Here is a 27,706-nt window from a genome sequence, read left to right on the forward strand (position 1 = left end):
GTGTGTGTCTAAAAATTCAGCATTTTTAGAGCTTATTCTCCGCAGAGGAGCGGGCGCAGCCATTTGAATCTTTTTGGCACGAGACTTCCGGTATCATTCATTTTTAGACATTAAAAACTGCTCGTTTCGCTGTTTGATGTTGCAAACTGATATTTCCTTGTTATATTATTCTACTTGGTCTGTATAGTCATGCAAACATTTGTTTGTAGAGCAAGTAGTTTGACCGTTTTTTGCTGTTTATTATTCCTTGTCATTTCTCCCATAGGCGACTGAAACAGAAGTTCTAAGACAATGGTAACACTTTACAATAAGGTTCATTAGTTAATGCATTTACTAACATGAACTAATCATGAACAACACATGTACAGCATTTATTAATCATAATTGAACATTTACTAATGCATTATTAACATCCAAGTCCATGCTTGTTAACATTAGTTAATGCACCGTGAGTTAACATGAACTAACAATGAACTACTGTATTTTCATTAACTAACATTAACTAACATGAACATGTACTGTTCATTGTTTGTTCATGTTAGTAAATGCATTAATTAACATCAACAAATGAACCTTATTGTAAAGTGTGACCAAGACAATCGCGAAAACAGGCACACTTCCGCATTTTAGAATAAGGTCAATATAAATAAATAATATACCAGTGAGCAGTATTTATGTCAGTAGCTGAATGGATTTTAAACTGTTATTTATCACACATTTGTAAAGGCAGAATGACACCAGCAATTAAGATGCATCGGTAAAGTGAATGTTTACAGCTACAGAGGCTTTCATTAGTCCATTTAAAAGAGCCAGCTGAAGAAAAAGAAACAGACGGCTGAACAAAAATCATTATCCCCCGGTTTCACAAACAAGGTTTAAGGCTAGTCAAGATTAAATTGCATGTTTGAGCTGTATGAACTCAAAATAACTTGCGGTGAGATGTCTTAAAATATGTCAGTGCCATATTTTATCACCAGGTGCACACCAGTAGTATATTTTTCTGAGGCCATTTTTATAAATGTGGCTTAAATAGCCTAATTTAACTAAGGCCTAGTCCTGGCTTAATCTAAGCCCTGTTTGTGAAACTGGGCCTATGAGTTTTTCTTTGATGTTTTCCAGGTGGATCAGTAATCTTCATTCATTCATTCATTTTCTTTTCAGCTTAGTCCCTTTATTAGTCTGGGGTCGCCACAGCGGAATGAAACGCCAACTTATCCAGCAAGTTTTTACGCAGCGGATGCCCATCCAGCCGCAACCCATCTCTGGGAAACATCCACACACACACACACACACACACACACACACACACACACACACACACACACACACACACACACACACACACACACACAACAGACAATTTAGCCTACCCAATTCACCTGTACCGCATGTCTTTGGACTGTGGGGGAAACCGGAGCACCCGGAGGAAATCCACGCAAATGCAGGGAGAACATGCAAACTCCACACAGAAACGCCAACTGAGCCGAGGATCGAACCAGCGACCCAGCAACCTTCTTGCTGTGAGGCGAACGTGCAACCCACTGCGCCACTGCGTCGCCAATCTTCATTCATTCGTTCATTTTCTTTTCGGCTTAGTCCTTATATTAATCAGGGATCAGCACAGCGGAATGAACCGCCAACTTATCCAGCATATATTATATGCAGCGGATGCCCTTCCAGCCACAATCCAACACTGGCAAACACCAATACACACTCATTCACACTCACACACACTGCAGGAAATTTAGTTTATTCAATTCACCTGTACCGCATGTCTTTGGACTGTGGGGGAAACCGGAGCACCAGGAGGAAACCTACGCAAACACGGGGAGAACATGCAGACTCCCCATAGAAATGCCAGCTGACCCAGCCGAGGCTCGAACCAGTGACCTTTTTGCTGTGAGGCATGAGTGAACTTGCGGGGGAAAAAATATTTTCAAAGTTGCTATGAAAAGAATATAAAGGATTAAAAAAGGCCTTAAGATCTTCAAGATCTTTCTGCTGGCAATGTTCTGTAGCACAGTGTTTCCCAACCCTGTTCCCGAAGCACACCAATGACTCTACTTATCTGTCCCATTAACTTGAGTTGGTTCAGGGGTGTTTGAATAGGGAGAGACTGAAAAAGTATACTGTCGGTGTGGCTTCAGGAACAAGGTTGGGAAACACTGCAGTAGAGCTGCACTAGAAGCAACACTCAGACTCACCATTGACAGACATTTTCCTGCTTTAAATTCCGCCCACCCTCACTCGCTGAGAATGATTTGCTTCCTAGTATCTTCTTACACTTCTCTCCCATGCCACTTCTCTGCACAGCAGTCTCCTCATCTTCTAGAAGAAGTCGAACATGGTGGGCGATAGAAGCCATGTTAACAAAACTCTGTAAAATCACAGGAAACTTTCAAATTTGCCAGCACTCCTTTTTGTGGTGCTTTGTAAAGTGTTTTCATTTGGGATTAAAACTCGGGTGTCCAAGTTAGTCTCTGCAAAAATCTATATTTTGGTTACCAGTCCTGCATTTGAAAGACAAAGTTTCTCTTTAGTTCAGTCTTGGCCACTTGAGATGTGTTGTCAAAAGTTGTAACCCACCAAAAAACTTACAGCAAAAAAAAAAAAAAAACAAGTTCACACTTACATTTATTCATTATCCAAAGTGACTTACTGTACAAATGCGGACAAAAGAAGAACTTCAAATCAACAGTTACTAGAAATGCGTTATTAATGAATTATATTGTTTATAAATGTGCTGAAAAAATCTTGTTTCCATTAAACAAAACATGAGGGGAAAAAGAATCCAGGAGGGCTATTAATTCTGACTTTAACTGGAAGGAGTACATTGAATGCGTACCTTTGCTCTAAGGGTCAAACAACACAAAATAATGTCAAGAATCTTGGTGTGATTCTGGAGTCAGATCTGAGTCTTAATAGTTATGTCAAAGCAGCAAGTAAGTCAGCATCTCAAAAACATTTCAAGAATTAGATACTTTGTTTCCAGTGAGAACTTAGAGAAACTTGTTCATGCTTTTATCAGCAGCAGGGTGGATTACTGTTGCAGCCAAAAAAGACAGTCCGACAGTTGCAGCTCATCCAGAACGCAAGGGCCAGGATTCTGACCAGAACCAGAAAGTCAGAGCACAATACACCTGTCCTCATGTTTTTACACTGGCTCCCAGTTACATTCAGAGTAGATTTTTAAATATTATTACCTATCTTCAAATCACTAAATGGCCAAGGACCTCAATACATTACAGGTATGCTTACTGAATACAAACCCAACAGATCACTCACACTTTAGGATCAACTAGAAATTCCAAGAGGTCAGTCAAAGCAGGGTGAATTAGCCTTCAGCTACTAAAAGCGCCGCTCGCTGCAGGAATCAGCTTCCAGAAATGATCAGATGTGCTCCAACATTAGGCTCGTTCACATCAAGACTGAAAACCCATCTGTTTAGCTGTGCCTTTGCTGAATGAGCACTGTGCTACATCCGACAGATCGCACTGTTAGTGTTTCTTTACATTTTTGTTCTTTTGTAACCTGTTAAACACATTGTGATCTGTTTTTATCGGTTTTCAATCACTTTTATTCTTTGTTTTTTTTCTTATTCTTGTCTCTTTTATTCCTGTTTATGTAAGACACTCTGAATTACCACTGTGTATAAAAAAAGTAAGTAATCCAAATGGATAAAATTTTTAAATGCAATTAGAATACATAAATCTTATAGGTCTAAATATTGTGTGTTTACCACAATGAAAGGAAAGAGTTGTAGTTGTATTGCTGATTTGCAGTGAAAGAAATAAAATAAATAAAAATTGAGAAGAAAATATGATTATGAAAACAGAATACAGGCTCATTCTGAAAACGTACCTTTATATACACTTTTAGACTTCGCAAATTATGTAGCCGAGTTATTTCTTCTTGTCGGCTTAGTCCCTTTATTAATCTGGGGTCGCCACAGCGGAATGAACCGCCAACTTATCCAGCAAGTTTTTACGCAGCAGATGCCCTTCCAACCGCAACCCATCTCTGGGAAAAATTCACACACTCATTCACACAAAAAACTCATACACTACAGACAATTTAGCCTACCCAATTCACCTGCACCGCATGTCTTTGGACTGTGGGGGAAACCGGAGCACCCGGAGGAAACCCACGCGAAGGCAGGGAGAACATGCAAACTCCACAAAGAAACGCCAACTGAGCCGAGGTTCGAACCAGCGTCCCAGCAATCTTCTTGCTGTGAGGCAACAGCACTACCTACTGCGCCACTGCCTCGCCGTAGCTGAGTTATGTAGAAGTAAATATGGCTGCATTTCATCTTTAAAAGTACATTATGGGGTGGTACTGTATGACAGCATTCCTTTTCGTGCTACCAGCTGACTGTTTACCTCTATGTGAACAGCTTTTCCGTTGTTACCTGCTTGTCCAGTGGCTTGTTGGCAAACCAGAGACGCAACAAGGAGTTGACTCTGATGGCGGGGTTTGAGTCCAATAAAGAACAGTTCCAGAAAGCAGGTAAGACAAAAACAAAAGCTAAAAGTAAAATAAGTAAATAACAAGGCGATAATGTGGTGAAATCTGAAAATGTGGTAAACAGATTAGGCGAGGGCTTCTCTTTTTCTGGATTGCTTTTAAAAACATTATGGGTTGGGTTTAGGGAAGTGGGTGGTTGCTGGTAAATCAGTGCTTTTGAAAAGAAGGGAAGGAGGAGGGTGGGTCAGTCGATCGGTCAGTCGGTCAGTCAGTCGACAGTGAATTTACGTCAGAAAAGCAGGCGCAAATGACACAAGAGAAATTTGAAATGTGAAAAAGCGTACACAGCGGCCTCTGGTGTATTCGCGAAAACAAAAACTGCAAAATATGTACCTCCTGGGACGTATTTGGTGCTCTTCTGAAATGTATATAGGGGTACGTTTTCAGAATGAGCCTGGGTTGGTTTTGTGTCAACTCTACAACTCCTCCCCCTGAACTTTCCCTTGCCCTGTATCTTGCTCTGTCACAGGCTTGAGGTCATTGCCAGTACAACTCCCAGTCAAAAACACTTTTCACACTGCAGGACTGTGACAACTGTGAGTCACAGCGATGTCCAGATATTCAGCAGGCTCACGGGCATCAGTGAAACATCACTGCTTCTGTCAGATCGTGTCTTTGATAACCCTTTAAAAAAATATAAGTTTATTCAAGTGTGTCATTACATCTTTTAAACTAAGAAAATATACCTTCTAGGTACTTCTCTTTGGAGTTTGGAGTCTGCTCAATCCTTTACACGTTTTTTTAATTGTTTCAAAAATGTTTGACTTTCTTTTTTTTTAACAGAAACCAGATATTTTAAATGTCTGGCCCTACACATAACTCATTTTAAATGGTTTAGTTTGTTTTATTTTTATGTCTGTATTGTTTGGGTTTTACTAAAAATCTGGTTGAACTACATGTCAACAACTCCTTTAGAAATATTAGTCCCATGAAAAAATGACGTGTTCAATTTTCCCCACTGTACATACTGTCACGATTACCAGCGATCGTATTTCATAAGATCGCTGGATTTTACTAACAATAACCACTCTACTATAAAAACCAGCCTAGGCTGGTTGGCTGGTTTTAGCTGGTCGACCAGGCTGGTTTTAGAGGGGTTTTGGCCATTTCCAGGCTGGTTTCCAGCCATTTCCAGCCTGGTCTTAGCTGGTCAGGCTGGAAAATGACCAGCTAAATCCAGCTAAAACCAGCTTGACCAGCCTAGCCAGGCTGGGAGCCCAGCCAAAACCAGCTTTGTCCAGCTTAAACCAGGCTGGTCAAGCTGGTTTTAGCTGGATTTAGCTGGTCATTTTCCAGCCTGACCAGCTAAGACGAGGCTGGAAATGGCTGGAAACCAGCCAGGAAATGGCCAAAACCCCTCTAAAACCAGCCTGGTCAACCAGCTAAAACCAGCCAACCAGCCTAGGCTGGTTTAAGCTGGATTTTTCAGCAGGGCATGGACTACAAATCCGCCATTTCTGGACTACATTTTCATACATGCACTCCGCTGAGTCCGCTCACACTTACACATGCTTCCTCAGCTAGACTGATTACATTCACACCACCTGAGGATTGTCAGAGACTGATTGCACACACTATTTAAGCTACACACTCACTCCTTCACTTTGCCGAGTCTTGTTAACTGTATAGTAACACTACAACACGTTTTCCTTGTCTTGTTTCTCTGTTTTGACCTTGTTTACCTTTTGTCTCCGTCTGCCGCCTGCCTTCTGACCTCTTGCCTGTTACTTTGACTACGATTCTGGAGTCTTCATATACCTGTTTGCACCTGTATTGACCATTGCTTGCCTGACCACTGATTAAACCTGCATTTGGATCCAAACCTCAGTTGTCTGTGTCACTCCCTGTGGTAACACATACATTGTACAAAATTGCTACAGTATTACTGGTAATTTTGGTTGTAGTTTTAATTTAAAAACCATGTAATCGGAGCATAAAACTATAAGATATATTTGTGTTCTGGTGAAAATACATGTTTAAAACAACACACAGAGAAGTTAAATAAAGAAACACATGTTTATTTTAAGGTGAACATTTTGCGAACCTTTAGGGATCATGGCAGGCAACCCGAAAGTTATTGAGATCTCCTACCAATACTGTGTCCTTGCACAAAGAACAAAACCCCAGGATGCTCCCTGCAGTAAGTAAACTATAAACAGCTGCTAAATGACAGAAATTATAACCTTTATTAGGTACTATCCGCACTATCAAGGACAAAATGCAACATTTTTAGGGGAAAACACTTTCAAGAAATCATTCAGTGCAACCCATTCTCACTCCTGAGTCCCGACCCATCAGATACTGGTCCTTGGTTAAAATCTCTTCTTACTTTGTGATGCTTTGGAAAACGTACCACGTAACGAATTAGCCACTAAACTGGCAAAGCGTAAAATAGTTTTGTTAATTAATTAATTAGGTCCTCACTCCATTCACCTCCCTTTTAGCCAAAGAAGTTGGCATTAAAAGCAATGTGGTGCACGGTAAACATTAAGTTTTCTATTCAAATTTGGCATCCTACCGCACAACACGACATGTTTGCTATTGCAAGCTGCCTTTTTTTTTTTTTGCAACCGAGAACCCGTGTGACGTCATGTGTGATGTAGGCTAGTATCTCCTCTATAGCGTTCCGTTTTTCATACAACCCTGCCTGTGAGAGTGGTTGAGCTCAAGCACATCACATAAAAGGAAAATGAGAAGCATCTTAAAGGAGGCGGGGCATGTCAGATAATAGAGAGCATTTGATTGGTCAGAAGATTTAAAGGGCCATGAAACCCCCTCGTTTCAGCAGGGTGTTTTCACACCTCTACTTTGGAAAAAGTCAGAAAAGTGGGAGTGTCCAGCTCTGTTTAGGGAGGAGTGTCGGAGGAAGAAAAGTGGGATGGTGTTGGAGTGTCTATTTGGGCACGCGTGAGTTTCAGAGTCAAAATACACACACACACACACACACACACACACACACACAGTAGAAAGTGATGGTGTTTAACCTACATGGACATCTGTAGTCGAATTATTTGCCAAATTATTAAATGGTGGACTTTAACTGCAGTTTGGCTCTTTCATTCAGGGAATTCATTCATGCCCCTCGCGACAAACGAGATATTTGATTCGAGGATCTGCTCTAAGCGTGTATTTTTCATGCAATGTTTGATACCGCACGGCGAATGAGAGAAAAAAAAACCTCTGCATTCCCGGAAACTTAGATGCACACGGCAGGTAGCATCAGAAAGCCGCGTGTGTTATTCCGGTCACTAAATGCTGTGAAAACCCTACACGAGTTTAAAGTTTGGTTGTGGTGCTAACATGTTTACACTCGGTGCAATAGTTAACTTAGTTCGATACGAACAAACTGAATAAGCAAAGAGCGCTGGTCGCTCACTTACCAAATCTGTAGAGACAGGACAATCACCAGCAACAAGAGAATACTACAAGCGAATCCGGATCTCAGCGTTTGCAGATGAGAACAGCTCTTAGGTAAACAATGTGCCTCCTCAGACACGTAAGTTAATGTTGTCGAGCGTCGCATACACTGTTAATCCACACGTGACTCCAGCTGAGCTCTCACAGAGAGAAAATGAAAACAAAACTTAACGGCAGCAAACTATAAAAGCAACACTTCACGCTTGTTCTGCCAACACAACGTGGCGTCTCTGTCGTCTAAACACTGTGACAGTAATGAATATTAATGAAGTTGCACAATAGAGCGCGCTGATTGGTTTGAACCAATCCTTACTCATGCATTAATGCAGCACAGTGTAAGACGTAATAAGGCACACTCTGGCACAGACGTCCAGTCTGCACGCTGGAATACACGCTATTATGTCATGACCGTGACGCAGCTTCAAAAATTCGTTTCAAACCGGAAGTACGAATTTGCTTGAAATAACACAAAAACAACCAATTTACACTTTTTAGTGAAATATAGGTGTCCTAATAGTGTTTTTAGCAGTGTGGGACACACATACGGCTGTCAACAGCTCAAAACATGTGTTTTGGTGTTTCGTGACCCTTTAATGACAAACTGAAGTATGAGGTGACGTGAATAAAATCGTTACTCCGTTTCGGCAGAAGTAACAAGTCGGAATCAGTTTTGCATCTTCTAAATGCAAATATTGTCACTTTTTTGGAGCTCACGACATCCTTTAAACTAGCAACACCCTTACTAACATCAACATTTCACTGGACCCTTTTATCATAATAATAATTTGAGATTTACTTTTAGCGTCAAGGCCAACGTTTTCTCATTTAAAACAATGGAGGACTCTGCATGTCTTAATCTGATGCCATCGGGATATCCCAAAGAATGTCAAGCAGGGATCCCGACTGAGAGTCAATGTGTTTGTGCGCTGACAACGAGTAAATAATGTTTCACTCACCTGTTTAATGGCATGCAGCAGCTTCCCATAGCAGAATATGATGACCAGGAAGGGGACGATCAGGCAAAAAATAAAGAGGCAAATGATGTAGGAGATGTTATTGGCGGTCTTGGTCGTCCAGTCTACAGAGCAGGTTGTCCCGGGGCCTTCGGGGCCATAGCGGCTCCACCCAAACAGAGGAGGCAGGGTCCAAATTAAAGAGTAGATCCAGGACATCAGCACCCCACCGATCACCTTCTTGTAGTTGGTCGCATCAGCCTCTGTGGAGCCCATCATTGTACAGTAGCGTTCGTATGACAGCACAGCCAGAGAGATGAGCGATACAATGCCTGCAAACAATTTAAGATCACATTAAAATAAGGCTGTGACATTGGTTTAATGATAAGGTGTATATAGTACTGTGGAATTTAAACTACATGCAGTATCCTAAAAAGCTATACATCACTGAAAAGTTTATTTATTGCCCCTATTCATTTACACTTATAACACTTATATATTACCACACTTATTTGTTTAGGTCACATAATGGTTTTGCATGGATGTTTCTGAAAGCTGTGTATACTGTGAGTTCATCTGACTGTGTGATGGTGTAATGGGGATGATACATAAACTTAAGCACCAGCTCAAGGGCATAACCACAATGGAGATCTAATCCTTCTCCAGCTCGATTGCTGATCCATTAACTAAACCACTAGAGCATGACTTAAGTACCAAATAAACCAGCTCAGAGGATCTATAGGGAAAACAATGCGCTGGTCTGACAACCGCCATGATTATGAGACTTTCAGATCTTAAAGAAACTCCCAAAATTGAAATTCTGTCATCATTATTCAGCTTTTCCAAAAGTTTATGATTTATAGTTTTCTGTGGCATTTAAAATATATTTTGAATGACAATTTTTATGCATATAATTGGGTGATTTGATAAAAATGCCACTCAAAGAAATGTATGTACAGTTAAAGTCAGAATTACTAACCCATTTTTATACTTTTATATGTTTTCCAACCCAGGCTCATTCTGAAAACATAGTCCCGCGGACGTTTCTGGAGACGTATTATGTAGCCAGAGGTACGTATGGCTGCATTTCATCTTTTAAGCAAACGGAGTGACGATGTTCCCTTTCGCGCTTGCCGGCCGGCCGGCCAACCGCTGATCTCCATGTAGAGGGCTTTCCTGCTGCAACCAGTTTGTCTGGTTAGCTCGTTGAGTAATGACGGCAGACTCGAGGTGCAGAGAGGAGCTGACCACGGCGACGACCGGGTTTGAGTCCGTGGAAGAGCAGTTCCAGAAATCAGGTAAGAAAATAAAAACAAAATCCAAAAAATAAAGTGAATGAGTTCATAACAGGTTGAGAATGTGGTAAAATCCGAAAACGTGGTTAAAAAAAAAAAAAAATCAGACGAGGGCTTTTCTTGTTCTGGACCGTTGGTTGGGTTTAGGGAAGGAGGAGGGTGGGTCAGCCGATTGGCCGGTCGCACAGTCAATCATTCTGTCATTCAGACAGGCAGACAGACAAATGGTTGTTCGACAGCGGCCTCTGGAAGGTTCACGCAAGAACAGCGCGGGCGTGAACAGGTGCTCACAAGAGGCGTTCGAGATGCAAAAAAGCACACACAGCAGCCTCTCGTGGATTCATGAAATCAAAAACTGCACAAATACATACCTCCCGAGATTCGTATTTCGCTATCTCCAGAGACGTCCGCGGGACTATGTTCTCAGAATGAGCCTGGGTTGATGTTTTCTTAAGTTTTGTTTAAGGGACATGCTTTTTTCAATGCATAAACATAATATTTTTCATAACTAATTTCTTTTATCTTTGCTTTTTATTAGTTATTATTCCAGATACTAGTTCTCAGTTTAAACTGTAATTTAAAGGCCTAATTAGGTTAACTAAGTCAGTCATTGCACAACAGAGGTTGCTTTTGTAGTCAATCGGAACTGAAAAATAATAAAAATAATAAAGTGGGCTGATAATAATGACCTTAGAGTTTTTTTATCAATTCATTCATTAATTCATTTTCCTTCAGTTTAGTCCATTATTTATCAGGGGTTGCCACAGCTGAATGAACCACCAACTATTTAGTTGATACGTCTTTCAGCTGCAACCCAGTATTGAGAAGCATCCGTACACACTCATCCACTAAAGCCAATTTAGTTTATTCAATTCACCTATAGCGGCTGTGTTTGGGCTGTGGGGGAAACCGGAGCACCCAGAAGAAGCCCACACCAACACAGGGAGAACATGCAAACTCCACGCAGCCAGGACTCGAACCAATGACTTTCTTGCTTTGAGGTGACAGTGCTAACCACTGAGCCACTACGTACTCCATCATTGGAACAACGTGTGCAAAAAAAACAACAACTTAATTCTCCCTTAAAACTACTACTTCACAACTTATGTTTATACCCTTAAAGTTTACTGAATTTTAACTATCATGATCAGCAACACTGGTATAAGCTGCACAAATCAAACACACAGGTTGGTATTAGTGGTTTACAGGGACTCTCAGTAGCCACAATGTATTACATCCAGTAAAAAAAACACTTATTATAAAGCCCTTCTCCACATCTACCCGTAAACCCAACCCTCACAGGAAACCTGTGGCAAAATTTAAACATCAAGAAATTCCATTAAGTGTGAATTTGGAGCATTTGGACATCAAACATGTCCTCGTAAACCACCATAATAGAGTACAACTAGGTCATACACACGTCACTATACAAAAAAATCTCTTTGTAAACCACTAAAACCAGTACACACACATACATTCATTCATTTTCCTTCGGCTTACTCTCTCTCACCACAGCGGAATGAACCGCCAACTATTCCAGCATATGTTTTAAGCAGTGGATGCCCTTCCAGTTGCAACCCAGTACTGTGAATCACCCATACACACTCGCATTCACACACACACACACACACACACACACACACACACACACACACACACACACACACACACACACACACACACACTCATACATTATGGCCAATTTAGCATATTCAGTTCACCTATAGCACATGTCTTAGGACTCTGAGGTAAAACCAGAGCACCTAGAAGAAACCCATGCGAACATGGGGAGAACATGCAAACTACACACAAAAATGCCAATTGACCCGGTCGGGACTCAAACCAGTGATCTTCCTGCGGTGAGGTGACGGTGCTAACCACCGAGCCACCACACACAAACATTGCTAAATAAATCAATCAATCATAAAATAACATTTACCCAGTGATGGGTTGCGGCTGGAAGGGCATCCTGTCACGTTAGAGTGATCAAAACAGGAACAAAAACGGGCGTAGAATCCAAGTGCAGATTCAATATAGAATTTTGCAGTAACAGTGACCAAAAATTCAAGTTAAGTAACAAAAATTAAAAGTTCAATTTGAAAATTAAAGTTCAAAGTAACAAAATGGCAAACAAACAAACAAAGCAAGAAACTAAGACAGATTAAACTCGAATTAGACTTTAACAAGATACAAGAGCGAGATCAGGAACAACATACCAAAGATGACAACGACCAACTAACAAACAGAGGTGGAATGACAGAATATATAGTCCAGGTAATCATCGGTAAACAAGGACAGCTGTGGTTGCATATCAGTGTACGTGAATTCCGATGTGTGCGCGATGTATGTATGGATATGTAGTTCTTAAGCCACTGTAGTTCGCTGGGGGTTGCTGGCGAACTACAGTGGCATCCGGTGGACAAACACAGTCAAGACACATCCGCTGCGTAAAACAGATGCTGGGTGAGTTGGCGGTTCATTCCGCTGTGGCGACCCTGATTAATAAAGAAACTAAGCCGAAACGAAGTGAAGTTTAGTTTTAAACTAATTTCGAGAGGAGCATGTGCTCATGATTTACCCAGCTGGTCCACATTAACTAATTATGATCCTCCAATCAAAGGATCCCAAACCACTATATATATCCTCATTTCCTTTCTACAACTATCTTCGTCTGGAAGAAACCCCCCCCTCCTCCCCTTCTTCCTCCTTTATCCAGAATGGGCGGCACGGTGGCCCAGTGACTAGCACTGTTGCCTCACAGCAAGAATACCAATGGTGTTGGGTCCTCGCTGAGCCATCTGGTATTTCTGTGTGGAGTTTGCATGTTCTCCCCGTGTCCGCGTGGGTTTCCCCCGGGTTCCCCGGTTTCCTCCCACCACCCAAATGTGCTCTATATTATAGATAAAACAAGCCTAAACCTTTTTTATAATGTCTTACTCTCAGGAAGTTCGCCTTGGCCTCAGCAGCGGGGGAGTTTGAGATAGACCTGAGCTCAATCTCCACTCGCCCTGCAAAAGGGGGGGAGCCCTGGGCTCGAGGATCCCTTGAGCTCAGGGCTCTCTCCCGGGACAGCATGCCAAACAAGCTATGTATAAATCATGAGCTAAGTGTGAACTCTTGAAAATGAATGAGTGAATAAAATAACAGTCAATTGCTTCAAAATGCCGCCAAACAGTTGCACTAGTAAGATGTAACTTTGGTTTTTCACTCACAGTCAGACTGTTAAAGCGTTCTTCGGGGATCAGAGTTTAAGATCGCTTTTTGATTACTTGCTTCAAACCGATTCCAGATGAAACCAACAGCATTTTATGAGACGAGAGGCTTTTTTTTTCCCCTTGCTTGTTCTAATGATAAATTGCCTACAAAACATCTCGCAGGAGATGAATCTGATGAGGCAAGTGCCTGAAAAATTGCATAAGATCTCAATATTGCAACACTGAGGTGGATTCAGAAATCTAATATTCTGGTTATGTTAAGTTGCCAAGAGGTGATTTTTGTCCCACAGACAAAGAAATGATGCTCTCCTGCGTTCACTGGCAGCCTTTCAATGAAAAACAAATTCTGTTCAAATCAAATTATAACAGTGGTGATACTTCTCCAGACTTTTCCATTTCACACCTAATTCGACATCAGCCGATGCAACATTTGTGGAGAACATCAGTTGCACATGGGCTGGTTTGATCTGTGATGCAGCCTGGAGATCTAATACAATCAGAAGTATTTCACCATACTGAACTTACAACACAGGCTCACTGGAAATACGTGCTTCAGCCTACATTTTTGTTAAACCACATAAAAAAAGTGTACTTCAACATACATTTGACAGCAGTTTCTAGGTAAAATGAACACTAGGGGGCAGTATGACAGCAACTTTTATTGCTTTTCACGCTAATGATATTTAGAGGCAGGTAATTTCCACTGGAGACAGTGGGGAAAATTGAACACAACCCAGGCTCATTCTGATTATGTACCCCTGTATAGATTTCTGGAGAGCACCAAATACATCCCAGGATGTTTTTTGCAGTTTTTGCTTTCGCAAATCCACCAGAGGCCACTGTGTACAATTTTCAGATCTCAAATGTCTCTCGCGAGTACCATGCGCGCCTGCTGTTCTCGCATAAATGCACCAGAGGCCGCTGTCGACTGGCTGACTGACCGTTTAACTGATCCTCCACCTTCCCCCTTCCCTAAATCCAAACAATGTTTTAAAAAGCACAGATTGACCCGCCCACCCACTTCCATAAAACCCAACCGACAGTGTTTTCAAAAGCAGAAAAAAAAAGACCTTGCAGCCTGATTTTGACCACGCTTGACCACATTCTCACCCTGTTCTCTACTTGTTTACTTTATTTTTTGGCTTTTGTTTTTATCTTGCCTGCTTTCTAAAACTGTTCTCCACCAGACTCTAACCCTGTCATTGCTGTCAACTCCGCTCTGTGTCTAAAGTCTGCCGACGTACGTGTCGAGCTAAATTGGTAACATCGGAAAAGCCATCAATATGGAGGTAAGTGGTCAGCTGGTAAGCAAGAAAAGGAATGGATTCATACCGCCCCGCTGCATTCATTTTAAAGACGAAATGCATCTGAAACTTACAACGAAATGTACCCGGAGCAACGTTTTTTATATTTTGTAAAAATGAAGGCTGAGGCACAATGAGCTGGGGTTGTCAATGTAAAAATAACCAGCCTGATCTTAATAATAATAATAATAATAATAATAATAATAATAATAATAATAATAATAATAATAATAATAATAATAATAATAATAATAATAATTCCTTACATTTATATAGCGCTTTTCTGGGCACTCAAAGCGCTTTACACATTGGGGGGAATCTCCTCATCCACCACCAGAGTGCAGCATCCACCTGGATGATGCGAAGGCAGCTATTTTGCTCCAGACCGCACACCAGCTGATAGGTGGAGAGGAGACAGAGTGATGAAGGAAATTATGATATGGGGAGGCCATGATGGACAGAGGCCAGTGGGCAGATTTGGCCAGGAATCTTTTTCGTAGGACATCCTGGGATTTTTAACGACCACAGAAAGTCAGGACCTCTTATTTAACATCTCTTCCGAAAGACGGCGGTTACTGAGCAGTATAGAGTCCCCGTCACTATACTGGGGCATTAGGACCCACACAGACCACAGGTTACTGAGCAGTATAGAGTCCCTGTCACTATACTGGGGCATTAGGACCCACACAGACCACAGGTTGAGCGCCCCCTGCTGGCCTCACTAACACCACTTCCGGCAGCAACCTAGCTTTTCCATGTGGTCTCGCATCCAAGTACTGACCGCGCGCAGCCCTGCTTAGCTTCAGTGGGCGACCATGTGAGAGTTGCAGAGAGCTAGCTGCTTACATAGTAACTGTTATGTAGTACATGCATAGTATACTTAGATTACTGCTGTAATATGTAATATGTCAGTTATGTTTATAATACGTTTATAACAGCTCTTGTGCCCAAAGTTGTTCATATTTATGATTATTTTTATTTATGTAGCACCGTAGTCCAGCAAGACACAACATTTCATTCCACTCTTATGTCCACACATATAGCAGAATGACAATAAACTCTGGACTTGGCTTGAATACAAGCTATTAGGCTAGCATGCTTGTCAAGTGGTGAAACCAGTAACAAGCAATCTTCAAATTGTGATCAGATTCTTCATGCCTCGCTTCAGTTCATTTTTTAATAACGATGAACATAACAATTCCTGAAATTTAATAAATAGTGATTTCAATCCGTCTCCCACTGAACCCAATAAGCAAATGTTTGTGTTTCATCAGCTGAGTTATTGACAAAGAATCACATCAGAGATTCAGCATTTATTCTGGCATACAGTTCACCGCCTCTAAAAGGGAAAATATCCATCACCCTCATACATATCTATAAACTACACTTCCCTCCTTCTATCAATGCAGCTTTTGTGGATTTTGTCTATGAGTTCTCATTAGGTCTTAGAGTATTTAAAAACTATTATGCCAGTCATTTAAGCAGACTACTGGTTTGAACAAACATCTGTGGTATGATTAACAGATTTTCACTTTCTGAATGTCATAGTAACTTTCATTCATTCATTTTCCTTGGGCTTAGTCTCCATTTCAGGGGTCGCCACAGAGGAATGAATCACTAACTATTCCAGCATATGTTTTACGCAGCGGATGTCCTTCCAGCCGCAACCCAGTACTGGAAAACAAACATACATTCTCATTCACACACACACTCATACAAGGGATGTGCACATCCATGCTCGAGTATCGAAACTTAGAAGCTTTCTATTTAGTATTGATATTTTTTTAAAAGTATTGATATTTTAATAATTTCTGTATAACTTAATGTTTTAGCGCTGTCACGCTTTGTATACAAGACCTTACACCAATCCATCTGCTGCGGAACGTGACGTGAGCAATCATGTGCCTTTCAGATAACTTACGTACGCAACACACGCAAGTCAACACGTCTGCATTACGGAATGACAGAGTTAACGCAGCGAGTTGTGGTGCTCATCAGCTGAAAAAGCGATGAAGGAGCAATATTTTTGGAAAGTCGTACACAACAACAATACAAGCAGCCTTTATGAACACTTACAGACAACACAACCTGAAACTTATAAAGCGAAACAAAAACAAGATGTCTAGTGTTCCTCTGCTCAGTCTCCCTCTGTCTGACAAAAGACAATATAGGTGAGTTTAAAAGGAAGCAACCCCCCCCCCCCCCCCAATTCAATGCAATAATTGCTATATATATATATATATATATATATATATATATATATATATATATATATATATATATATATATATATATATATATATGTATAAACATAGTAAGCAAATAGTAGTATAGTATATTAATATATACTATAATAATAATAACTATAATAATAATAATAATAATAATTAAATACAAATAATAAATAATAAGAATAATAAATCAGATTTCCATGTAATGATTTTTTTTTTACCGGAATCGTAAAAAAATTAACAAAAAGTATCGGTAACGTATCGAATTAAAGATTTGTGGTATCGCCCATCCCTGACTCATACACTACGGATGATTTAGTTTATTCATTTTACCTAGTTCAGTCGGATGAAATTGTACGATTTGTATGAATTGTACGGCACCTAACCCCACCCCTAAACCCAACTGTCATTGGGGGATGAGCAACGTACAAATTAATTGTACGAATTAGATCGTACAAATTCATTCGAATTAGCCACTAAATCAAAAAGTTACGAACTGCCGTGAGATTGTGTTGGTTTAGACTGTTTATAATAATAATCAAAAAATAAATAAATAAAATTATATATATATATATATATATATATATATATATATATATATATATATACAGTTAAAGTCAGAATTATTAGCCCCCCTGAATTACTAGCCCCCTTGTTTATTTTTCTGTTTAAGGGAGAGTAGATATCTTTCAACACATTTCTAATCATAATAGTTCTGATAACTCATTTCTAATACCTGATTTATTTTATCTTTGCCATGATGACAGTAAATAATATTTGAAAAAATATTTTCCAAGACACTTCTATACAGCTTAGTGACATTTAAAGGCTTAACTAGGTTAATTAGGCGGGTTAGGGTAATTAGGCAAGTTATTGTATATCGAAAAACAATTTGCTTAAATGGGGTATTAAGTTTTACCTTAAAATGGTGTTTAAAAAATTAATAACTGCTTTTATTCTAGCCAAAATAAAACAACTAAGACTTTCTCCAGAAGAAAAAATATTATCAGACATCCTTTGAAAATGTCCTTGCTCTGTTAAACATCATTTAGGAATATTAAATGCCACTTAAATATAAAATGCCACTTAAAGACATTTCTCATGAATATTGCTTTTTTAATCGACTAATATACAAGCTGCAGCATCCTACGATATGCAAGTTGTCATTCATTCATTTTCTTGCCGGCTTAGTCCCTTTATTAATCCAGGGTCGCCACAACGGAATGAACCGCCAACATATCCAGCAAGTTTTTACGCAGCGGATGCCCTTCCAGCCGCAACCCATCTCTGGGAAAGCCATACAAGTTATATTATTTATAAAAATAAACATGAAGACAAATCTTCACCTTGGAAATATATAAGGTTCTATCTGAGTTCTGAATGATTTTGAAATAATGAGCTTCAAAGTTTTTGCAATCCATAACAAACAGCATGTGTGTAACATTTGTAAAAAAAAATTAAATTAAATAAAAACATCCCATAATATAAATAAGTTGTTAATTAATAAGAATATGTCAATAACTCAATTTTGACAAAAATGTCAGATAGAACCTTATAATTCTAAGGTGACGAAATGTATTTCATATCAAGTTTGATAATTTGATTCATTTTTTCTGTTGATTTCAAACACAAACTATAAGCTTTGATTGAGCAGATGGATTGCAGTACGTGGCGGTTCATTCCATGAAACAATCACCTAACAGCAAGTCATTGTAATGTTTTCTCGCTGAAGGACAAGTCAAACTTGCTAAATTTATTCAGGGGAAAAAACATTTTAAAGGTCAATAAAACAACAACGGTTACATTCCTTTAATGATGCTTCTGAAAATAAGAAACACGTTTTTTCACTGATTCAAAGTCAGTTTGACAACGTGCAGACACTTTAAGGAAAACATTTCTTCAGAATATTGCTTTTTTTATTTACATTTACATTTTACATTTAGTCATTTAGCAGACGCTTTTATCCAAAGCGACTAATATATTAGTTGACTAATTCGTATAATATATTAGTCGACTAATTCGTAATAATATATTAGTCGACTATTATTCGACTAATATACAAGCTGCAGCATCCCACGTCACATAACTTGAATTACTCATAAACATAAAGCTGCAACTGGAGACCAATGTATTTCAACAACAGGTTTTTGATTTATTTCTGTCGATTTCAAACGCTCAATCAGCTTTTTTTTCACATGCAAAAACAATCAAACAGATGAACTAAAAGGGTCGCAGTTTACATAGGCTGCAGTATATGGAGATTCATTCCTCGAAACACTCACCTAACAGCGAGTTGGCAAAGCCGTACCACACGCATCCAGTGTCCCCGATGAGCCATCGCCCCTGCGTGCTCGCCGCGAAGCTGAACGGCGTCCCCAGAACGCAAACCAGGAGATCGCTCAAGCAGATGTTCACCAGCAGAAAGTTGATGGGGGAGCGCAGCACCTTGTATCGGCCGAAGAGCACGAGGACCAGGAGGTTGTTGAGGAATCCGAAAGTCCCGATGAATCCCAAGCTCACCGCCACGAGGATGTGTCCAGTCGGACTGAGGGTGCGATAGGAGGAGGACGCCTCCAAATGTCCCTCCACTGCACCGAGACACAGCGCGCTGTTCCTCCTGCAACTGAGCACACTCAAGTTGGACACAATCATCGCAATCCGCAATCCATTGAGCACAATAAGTCACTGCTTTGTTTTCTGAGGGGAAAGCGACACATTTGATGTGCTGTTTTGACAACAGTCTGCAAATCTAATCGTATTTTTGCTGAAGAGTTTGGGTGTTGCGCGACGATTATTTAGCAATTGCTCAACTTTAAAAGTAGGAATAAAGTTTGGCGTCCCTTTGCTCCACCGTGTGGTGTTTACAGTCCTGATGTGCGGTGAAAGTGTACTGTTGGTGTAAGTAGTGTACCTCCTCTCTGACGCCCGAGTCTGTCTGCTCTACTGAGCTTTACTGGACGCATCATCCAGGTTATGAGCAGAAAACCTCTGCAGCACATCTGCCCGTCTGTGTTTTGACGCACGACGCAATAAATGGTTTGCAATACATTAATTTTCTCGCTCTCGAGGGGAATATTCAGAGATGGGGAAGTCAGTGTGACATTCATAACTTCATTTGAATCGCTTATTTTTGTTCGCACGCCTGATCGCTGTCCATGGTGCTCAAGTTTGCTCCACGAGGGGAAAAAACATCGACTTTTGAGCAGTTCAGGGTTTTTCCAAAGCGTCGACTGTGATAAGGAACGTACTTGTGGTCTGGTCGCTGCACTGTTACTCAGGGTTGCCAGGTTTTACAACAAAAGTACCCCAGTGTCCTTTCAAACTAGCCCAAATTCAAGCCCAGTCCCTGAACAGTGCCCTCACACTTCACATTGAGGTAAAGTTGGTTTTATGTTCGCACGTTAATTCATTTTTAAACAATGACAACTTGTGACCCAGTCTCTGTTTTGTACATTTAATATTGAATTAACATGCAAGTATGACTTCTAAACAACATTAACACATTTAATTGACTGTGCTTTGATATTGGCTGCTAATATCATTTCCCTACTTAAAATTTGCAAATAATACCTTTCTGAAATTATAAAGGACAAAGTTTAAATGTGTGAATATAAAACCAACTTTACCTCAATTCACTTAACGTGTTTTTTGTAATCATGTGATAAGCAAATGTGACCCTGGATATTAAGTAAATGTCCTACTGTAAATATATTAAAACCCAATGTTTGTGTTCAAGATGTTTTTTTAAGACAAGGAAAAGTTTGACATCGATAACTTAAATTGAATTGCTCATGTTTGTTCACATGTTTGGTCTGAGCGCTGTGGTGCTCAAAGTTTGCTCCGTGAGAAACAAAAAACATCAACTTTTTGAGCAGTTCAGTGTTTTTTTAAAGCGTAGACTGCATGGGAACATGCTTGCGTTCTGTTTGCTTCGCTGTTACTCAGGATTGCCAGGTTTTCACAACAAAGGTAGCCAACCCTGGTGAAAAATCCAGCTTAAACCAGCCTAGGCTGGTTGGCTGGTTTTAGCTGGTTGACCAGGCTGGTTTTAGAGGGGTTTTGGCCATTTCCAGGCTGGTTTCCAGCCATTTCCAGCCTGGTCTTAGCTGGTCAGGCTGGAAAATGACCAGCCAAATCCAGCTAAAACCAGATTGACCAGCCTGGTTTAAGCTGGATATAGCTGGTTTTGGCTGGAATCCCAGCTTGGCTAGGCTGGTCAAGCTGGTTTTAGCTGGTTATCTCCCAGCCTGACCAGCTAAGACCAGGCTGGAAATGGCTGTAAACCAGCCTGGAAGTGGCCAAAACCCCTCTAAAACCAGCCTGGTCGACCAGCTAAAACCAGCCAACCAGCCTAGGCTGGTTTAAGCTGGATGTTTCAGCAGGGAAATGGTCAGTTAAAACTAGCCCAATGTCCATTTAAACTAACACAAAAAACAAACACCTCACTTCACGTGTTATTGTAATCGCAAGATAAGCAAATGTGACCCTGGACCACAAGGCAAAAGAATTATTCTGCACACTTATGCTTTTGGTTATGTTCAAAATTACATTTGTTTTGGGTCAAAATTAAATAAAGATTTTGTAATGCAAAATTTCATCAGGATTTTAAGTAAAGATCACAGTCATGTTCTATGAAGGTATTAAGTAAATGTCCTGCTGTGAATAAACCCGTTGTTCGATTAGTAATGTGCATTACTAATCACTAGACAAGATTAAAGCCATTTTCCTCAGTATTTCTATTTTGTTTTTGGACTCTCAGATTCCAATTCTTTTTTAAATCATCCTTTTTTTTCTCGGGTTAGTTTGTGTTTGTGTGTGTAGGTTCATTAACTCACTTTAAAGGCAATAAAAAGAACATAAGATTTATGATAAAGGAAAGTTACTGAACGTACACATAGAAGCCTGAGAAAAAAAGTGCAAAACATTTATTTTAGTTTAACTCTCAATCTCTCTCGAGGGGAATGTTCAGTGAAAGACAAGGGCTAGTTTGACATCCATAACTTAAATTGAATCCCTTATTTTTGTTCACGTTTGGTCTGAGCGCTGTCCATGGTGCTTAAGTTTGCTCCATAAGAAAAAAATCATCGACTTTTGAGCAGTTCCGGATTTTTTCAAAGCGTTGACTGTATGGGAACGTACTTGTGTTCTGTTGGCTTTACTGCTACTCAGGGTTGCCAGGTTTTCACACCAAATGTTGCCCAAAGGCCAATCAAAACTCAACTTAAGTCCAGTCCAGTCCATGAACAGCGCCCTCACTTCATGTGATTTATGTAAGCAAATGTGACCCTGGACCATAAACCCAAAGACTTATTCTGCACAGGTAATTTTTGGTAATATCCAAAAAAATACATTTTATGGGTCAAAATGAAAGATTTTGTTATGCCAAATTTCATTTGGATTTTAAGTAAAGACCATAGTCATGTTCTATGTAGGTATTAAGTAAATGTCATTCTGTTAATATATCAAAACCCGTTGTTTGATTAGTAATGTGTATTACTGAGCACTAGACAACATTAGCCATTTTCCTCAGTATTTCTATTTTGTTTTTGGACTCTCAGATTCCAATTCTTTTTTTGTAATTGATCTTTTTTTTCTCGGGTTAGTTTGTGTTTGTGTGTGTAGGTTCAGTAACTCAATTTAAAGGCAATGAAAAGTACCTATTATTTATGATAAAAGAAAGTTAATAAACTTACTGTACACATAGAAGCCTGAGGAAAAAAATTCAAAACATTTATTTTAGTTTACTCTCTATCTCTCTCGAGGGCAATGTTCAATTTAAGACAAGGGCAAGTTTGACATCCATAACTTAAATTGAATCCCTTATTTTTGTTCACATATTTGGTCTGAGCGCTGTCCATGGTGCTTAAGTTTGCTCCATAACAAAAAAACTTTGACTTTTGAGCAGTTCAGGATTTTTCCAAAGCGTCGACTGTGGTTAGGAACGTACTTGTGGTCTGTTCGCTTCACTGTTACTCAGCGTTGCCAGGTTTTACAACAAAAGTATCCCAGTGTCCTTTCAAACTAGCCCAAAACCAAACCCAGTCCCTGAACAGTGCCCTCACTTCACACGTTTTTTTTTTTTTTTTTTTTTTTGTAATCACGTGATAAGCAAATGTGTACATTAAGTAAATGTCCTACTGTAAATATATAAAAACCCAATGTTTGTTTTCATTTGAATCGCTCATACTTGTTCACATGTTTGGTCTGAGCTCTGTCCATGGTGCTCAAGTTTGCTTCGTGAGAAAAAAAACGAACTTTACCTAATATGATTGAGTTTTGGCATAAAACCCAAATAAATAACCCATATTTATACCCAGGGTCATATATTTAAATTGTCAAAAAACAAATGTATTTATATATAAATATATATATATATATATATATATATATATATATATATATATATATATATATATATATATATATATACATATACATATATATATATATATATATATATATATATATATATATATATATATATATATATATATATATATATATAGACCTGTTGATGATGAATGTGCATTTGATATGTTATTTGATTTGTGGTCTTTGTATTCTGTGTAGCAAAGTTTCCATATAACCCCTTCACATTCATGCAGGCTTTGTTCAGCCGCTTTGATTTTCTGGGTTATTTGACATTCTGTTTGTTCCTCGCCCTGGATCTTACTGAAATTTATGAATGGCTGTAAATCTGCCTTGGCTAAAACAGATGCATGTGCACAACACATTGAGTTGTAAGACAGAAAATGGGGAGACAGGGTGTCTGACAAACAACCAGCCCTCTGCATCGCTCTTAGGGGAAGAGACTTTTAAATATATCCTAGAAGGCTACAATTGAGAGCTTCCTGGGGGATGAAGAAAAGCCAAAAACATACGAACAAAGCTGAGGACACTGTTATTTCTAATTCACTGTTTTTCACATTCCCAATGTTCACTTCAGTGTTTCACAATGAAAAAAACAGCAAGTAATTAGCAAGTAAGAGGTGAGCTGGAATGTGTATTTAGTTTAATATTTCACTTTACTTGAAGGGGACATTCATAAGACTGTCATAAAGCATTCATAATGACATGTCATGAATATGAATAAGAGTTCATGCATGTGTTATTTGTAAAAAAGAAAATATTATAAGGCATAAGAAATAATAAATAGAGAGAGAAACAAGTCTAAAATAACAGAAAAGGTACTGGCAGTTTAGTAAATTAGGCATAAAAATATTAATATAAAAATGCTAATAAAGTTACTTTTAAAATTTTCAAGGCTAAACGTTGTTGGAAGAAAGATCAAGGTCCCATAATGCAATTCAAAATCATAAATAAACTGGAAAAATAAAAACATGCACCACAAAATATGAAACACTGCTCATTTACGGATAATTTTTACAGTGTGTCATGAACATTTTTTTGATCGCTTTTTATCAGTGAACCAAAATTAATTTGTCATCCAAATTCCTCAGTTAAAGTGTCATTACTCAAATCATTTTATAACAATGTCATTAATATTTGATGACATTTTTTTGACAAATTCAACTTGTATTACTGTGTCTGAGGTCAACAAAAATATTACCGATGCTGTTATAAAATCTGACACGATTACAATGACCTTATGACAGTCATGTTTATGACAGATTTCTGACAAGTTATCTTGTCTTGATGATGTTAAGTTGTCAGGTCAAAGACAAAGACAGGCTATGGTGTTTGTAAATGTCAAATTGTCATAAAGACATCTCAATTTCACTATTGCATTTAAAATAAACCACCCAGGCTCAATATTGATATGTACCCCTGCATACATTGCTGGACAGTGCGAAATACATCCAAAGAGGTACGTTATTATGCAGGTTTATTTTTATTTTTTTTATTTTTTTGCGATTGCTCTAGAAGCCGCTGTGTACGTTTTTTCAGATCTCAAATTTCTCTTGCAAGTGCCATTTGCGGCTGCCTGTCAACTGATAGTGTTTACAAAAGCACAGATTGACCCGCCCACTACTTTCCCTAATCCCAACCAATCGTGTTTTTTAAAAGCACTGATTTACCCACCCACAGCATTCCCTAATCCCAACTGATAGTGTTTTGAAAAGCACAGATTGACCCACCCACTGCCTTCTTTAATCCCAACCAATCGTGTTTTTAAAAAGCACTGGTTGACCCACTCATCGCCTTACCTAAACCCCACCAATAGTGTTTTTAAAAGCACCGATTGACCCGCCCACTGCCTTCCCTAAAACCAACCAATAGTGTTTTCAAAAGCACTGATTAACCTGTCCACCGCCTTCCCTAAATCCAACTGATAGTGTTTTGAAAAGCACCGATTGATCCACCCACCGCTTTTCCAAAACCCAACCTATAGTGTTTTTTAAAAGCACTGATTGACCTGCCCACTGCCTTCCCTATTCCCAACCAATAGTGTTTTCAAAAGCGCCAATTGACCTTCCCACCGCCTTCTCTAAACCCAACCAACAGTGTTTTCAAAAGCATTCTAGAAAAAGAAAACCATTCATGGCTTCGTTTTCACATTTCACCACATTCTCATCCTGTTATTTACTTGTTTATTAAATTTTTTTTGCATTTTGTTTTTGTTTTACATGCTTTCTGGAGCTGTTCTTTGCCAGACTTGAACCCTGTCACCGCGATTAACTCCGCTTTACATCTTAAGTACGCCAATGTGCGCAGTGTGCTGCAAACTGGTAACAGTGGAATAGCCATAGTGGTAAAACTGGTAGTGCAAAAAGAAACAGAAGCTGTCGGCAGTATCATACCGCCCTGTAGCATTCATTTTAAAGACAAAATGAGGCAATACATAGCTCTGGCTACATAATTTGTGCTCTCCAGAAATGTATACGTGGGTACGTGTTCACAATAAGCCTGTGTTGAAAATAAAATGACATAACTGAGGGAATGACACTTAATGACTGTTGTCATAAACTTTCATTTGTCATGTCATTATTAAATATTTCATAACACTCCTATAAACACCTCCTTTAAGTAAAGTGTGACCTGATTGCCATCCTAGGACAATGCTTATTGGGCTAGTAAAGATTTTTTGTGAAACTAAACTGCACACTGGTCTAATTAGTTCCTCTGCTACACAAGGCAAAGAGCACAACTCCAGCGCCCGCTTTTATAGTCCCATAGAGAATAATAATGTCTCAATATACACCTCATACAATAAGTTAGCGCTTGTTAGAAGAAGATTCCAGTCAATACACAGTGCGATTGAAAGCGTTGTAGACTATTAAAGGTTTTTGCAGCCTTGCATATGCTGCCACATCATGACTGTACAATGTATAGCTGTATAGCTTTTTTCAAATCCATTTTGTACTGTAATTTCCTTCAGGTTCAATGGGATGGAAAATAATAGCAGCATATTAAATCTACATCCAGCTGTGCGCTAGTGTAGCTAATTGGACCAATGTTCTCTGTTACTCAGGTTGAAGTTTAATATGTACACCAAAAGAAAATGTGGATATGGCCGTTCGGTGAATAATATTGTAGCCAGAAATGAACAAGCTAGCTTTGGATCATGTTTTCAACAAGAGCATTAATCTAGCGTATAACTTGCAGAGCACGGAGAATGCAAACAGCAAAGTGCATTACATACAAGTGTAGCAAATATACTTTTTCAGTGCAGTAAAAAGATGAGTGGACATTTTTTGATTTACACGGCGATAAATCAAAGTCAGAAAGTTCTAGGAGAAAGGAACACTGATAAATTTGATAACGTCTGATGTTGAAAGCCACTGTGTGTAATTTTTGCCACTAGAGGGCGTTTATTCACAACGAATAAAAGTGTAGCTTTTTTTAAATAATTTTTTTGGGGGGTTTTAACCTTTATTTGATAGGACAGTAGATAATTGTTTTTTTAAAGAGAATTTTTGATGTATAACTTTTACAAACTTATAAAGCATATTATTGCTATGGCATTTAACACACAATGCCTCTCCAATCCAGTTCTATGTATCAAATTCTATGTCTTTCATAATACACACTTATTAATGATTTACTGTCTCTCTCCTCCTCTCCCTGTATTTTCTCTACTCTGCTCGTGATAAAGATTACTCAATCAGCATAGATCAACTTGACTACAAACCTAATGTTGCTAACATTTAACACCAGATGGAAAATAACTGTTTATAGAATATAATCACTATTTAGATGCTGTTACACATAGGAAAAAGGCTAACGTTAAACATTATTAAATACCCACGAGGCACTTGTGACTTTATATCACAGTTGCATTATTTTTTTTATGTTTCTTTCTTATTTAAAATAAATATATTTCCAATCTGACTTGTAATGCGGAGAGAAAAAATAGCATGAGTTCAGCAGATGGTGGATTTGAACGGGGTTGATGATCGAATGTGTGTAAAGATGATACGAATGTGCGTAAAGATGATGTATAACTTTTACAAACTTATAAAGCATATTATTGCCATGGCATTTAACACACAATGCCTCTCCAATCCAGTTCTATGTATCCGAGTCTTTCATAATACACACTTATTAATGATTTACTGTCTCTCTCCTCCTCTCCCTGTATTTTCTCTGCTCTGCTCGTGATAAAGATTACTCAATCAGCATAGATCAACTTGATTACAAACCTAATGTTGCTAACATTTAACACCAGGTGGAAAATAACTTTATAGAATATAATCACTATTTAGATGCTGTTACACATAGGAAATAGGCTAACGTTAAACATTATTAGATACCCACGAGGCACTTGTGACTTTATATCACAGTTGCATTATTTTTTTATGT

The 27,706-nt window shown here is 39.0% G+C and overlaps 1 protein-coding gene across 1 annotated transcript in view; it reads right to left on the reverse strand.

The window, feature by feature from the left end:
• Window positions 1-19,658, reverse strand: part of tmtopsa (teleost multiple tissue opsin a) — an 84,411-nt gene extending 64,753 nt beyond the window's left edge. Inside the window, 2 exon segments of the mRNA NM_001118899.2 lie at window positions 8,901-9,229; window positions 19,225-19,658. Of these exon segments, the coding sequence (NP_001112371.1) occupies window positions 8,901-9,229; window positions 19,225-19,594 (699 nt within the window). The 5' untranslated portion in view covers window positions 19,595-19,658.
• Between the last annotated feature and the right edge of the window lie 8,048 nt (window positions 19,659-27,706).

The sequence above is a fragment of the Danio rerio genome, chromosome 2, assembly GCF_049306965.1.
Source record: "Danio rerio strain Tuebingen ecotype United States chromosome 2, GRCz12tu, whole genome shotgun sequence".
NCBI lineage: Eukaryota > Metazoa > Chordata > Actinopteri > Cypriniformes > Danionidae > Danio > Danio rerio.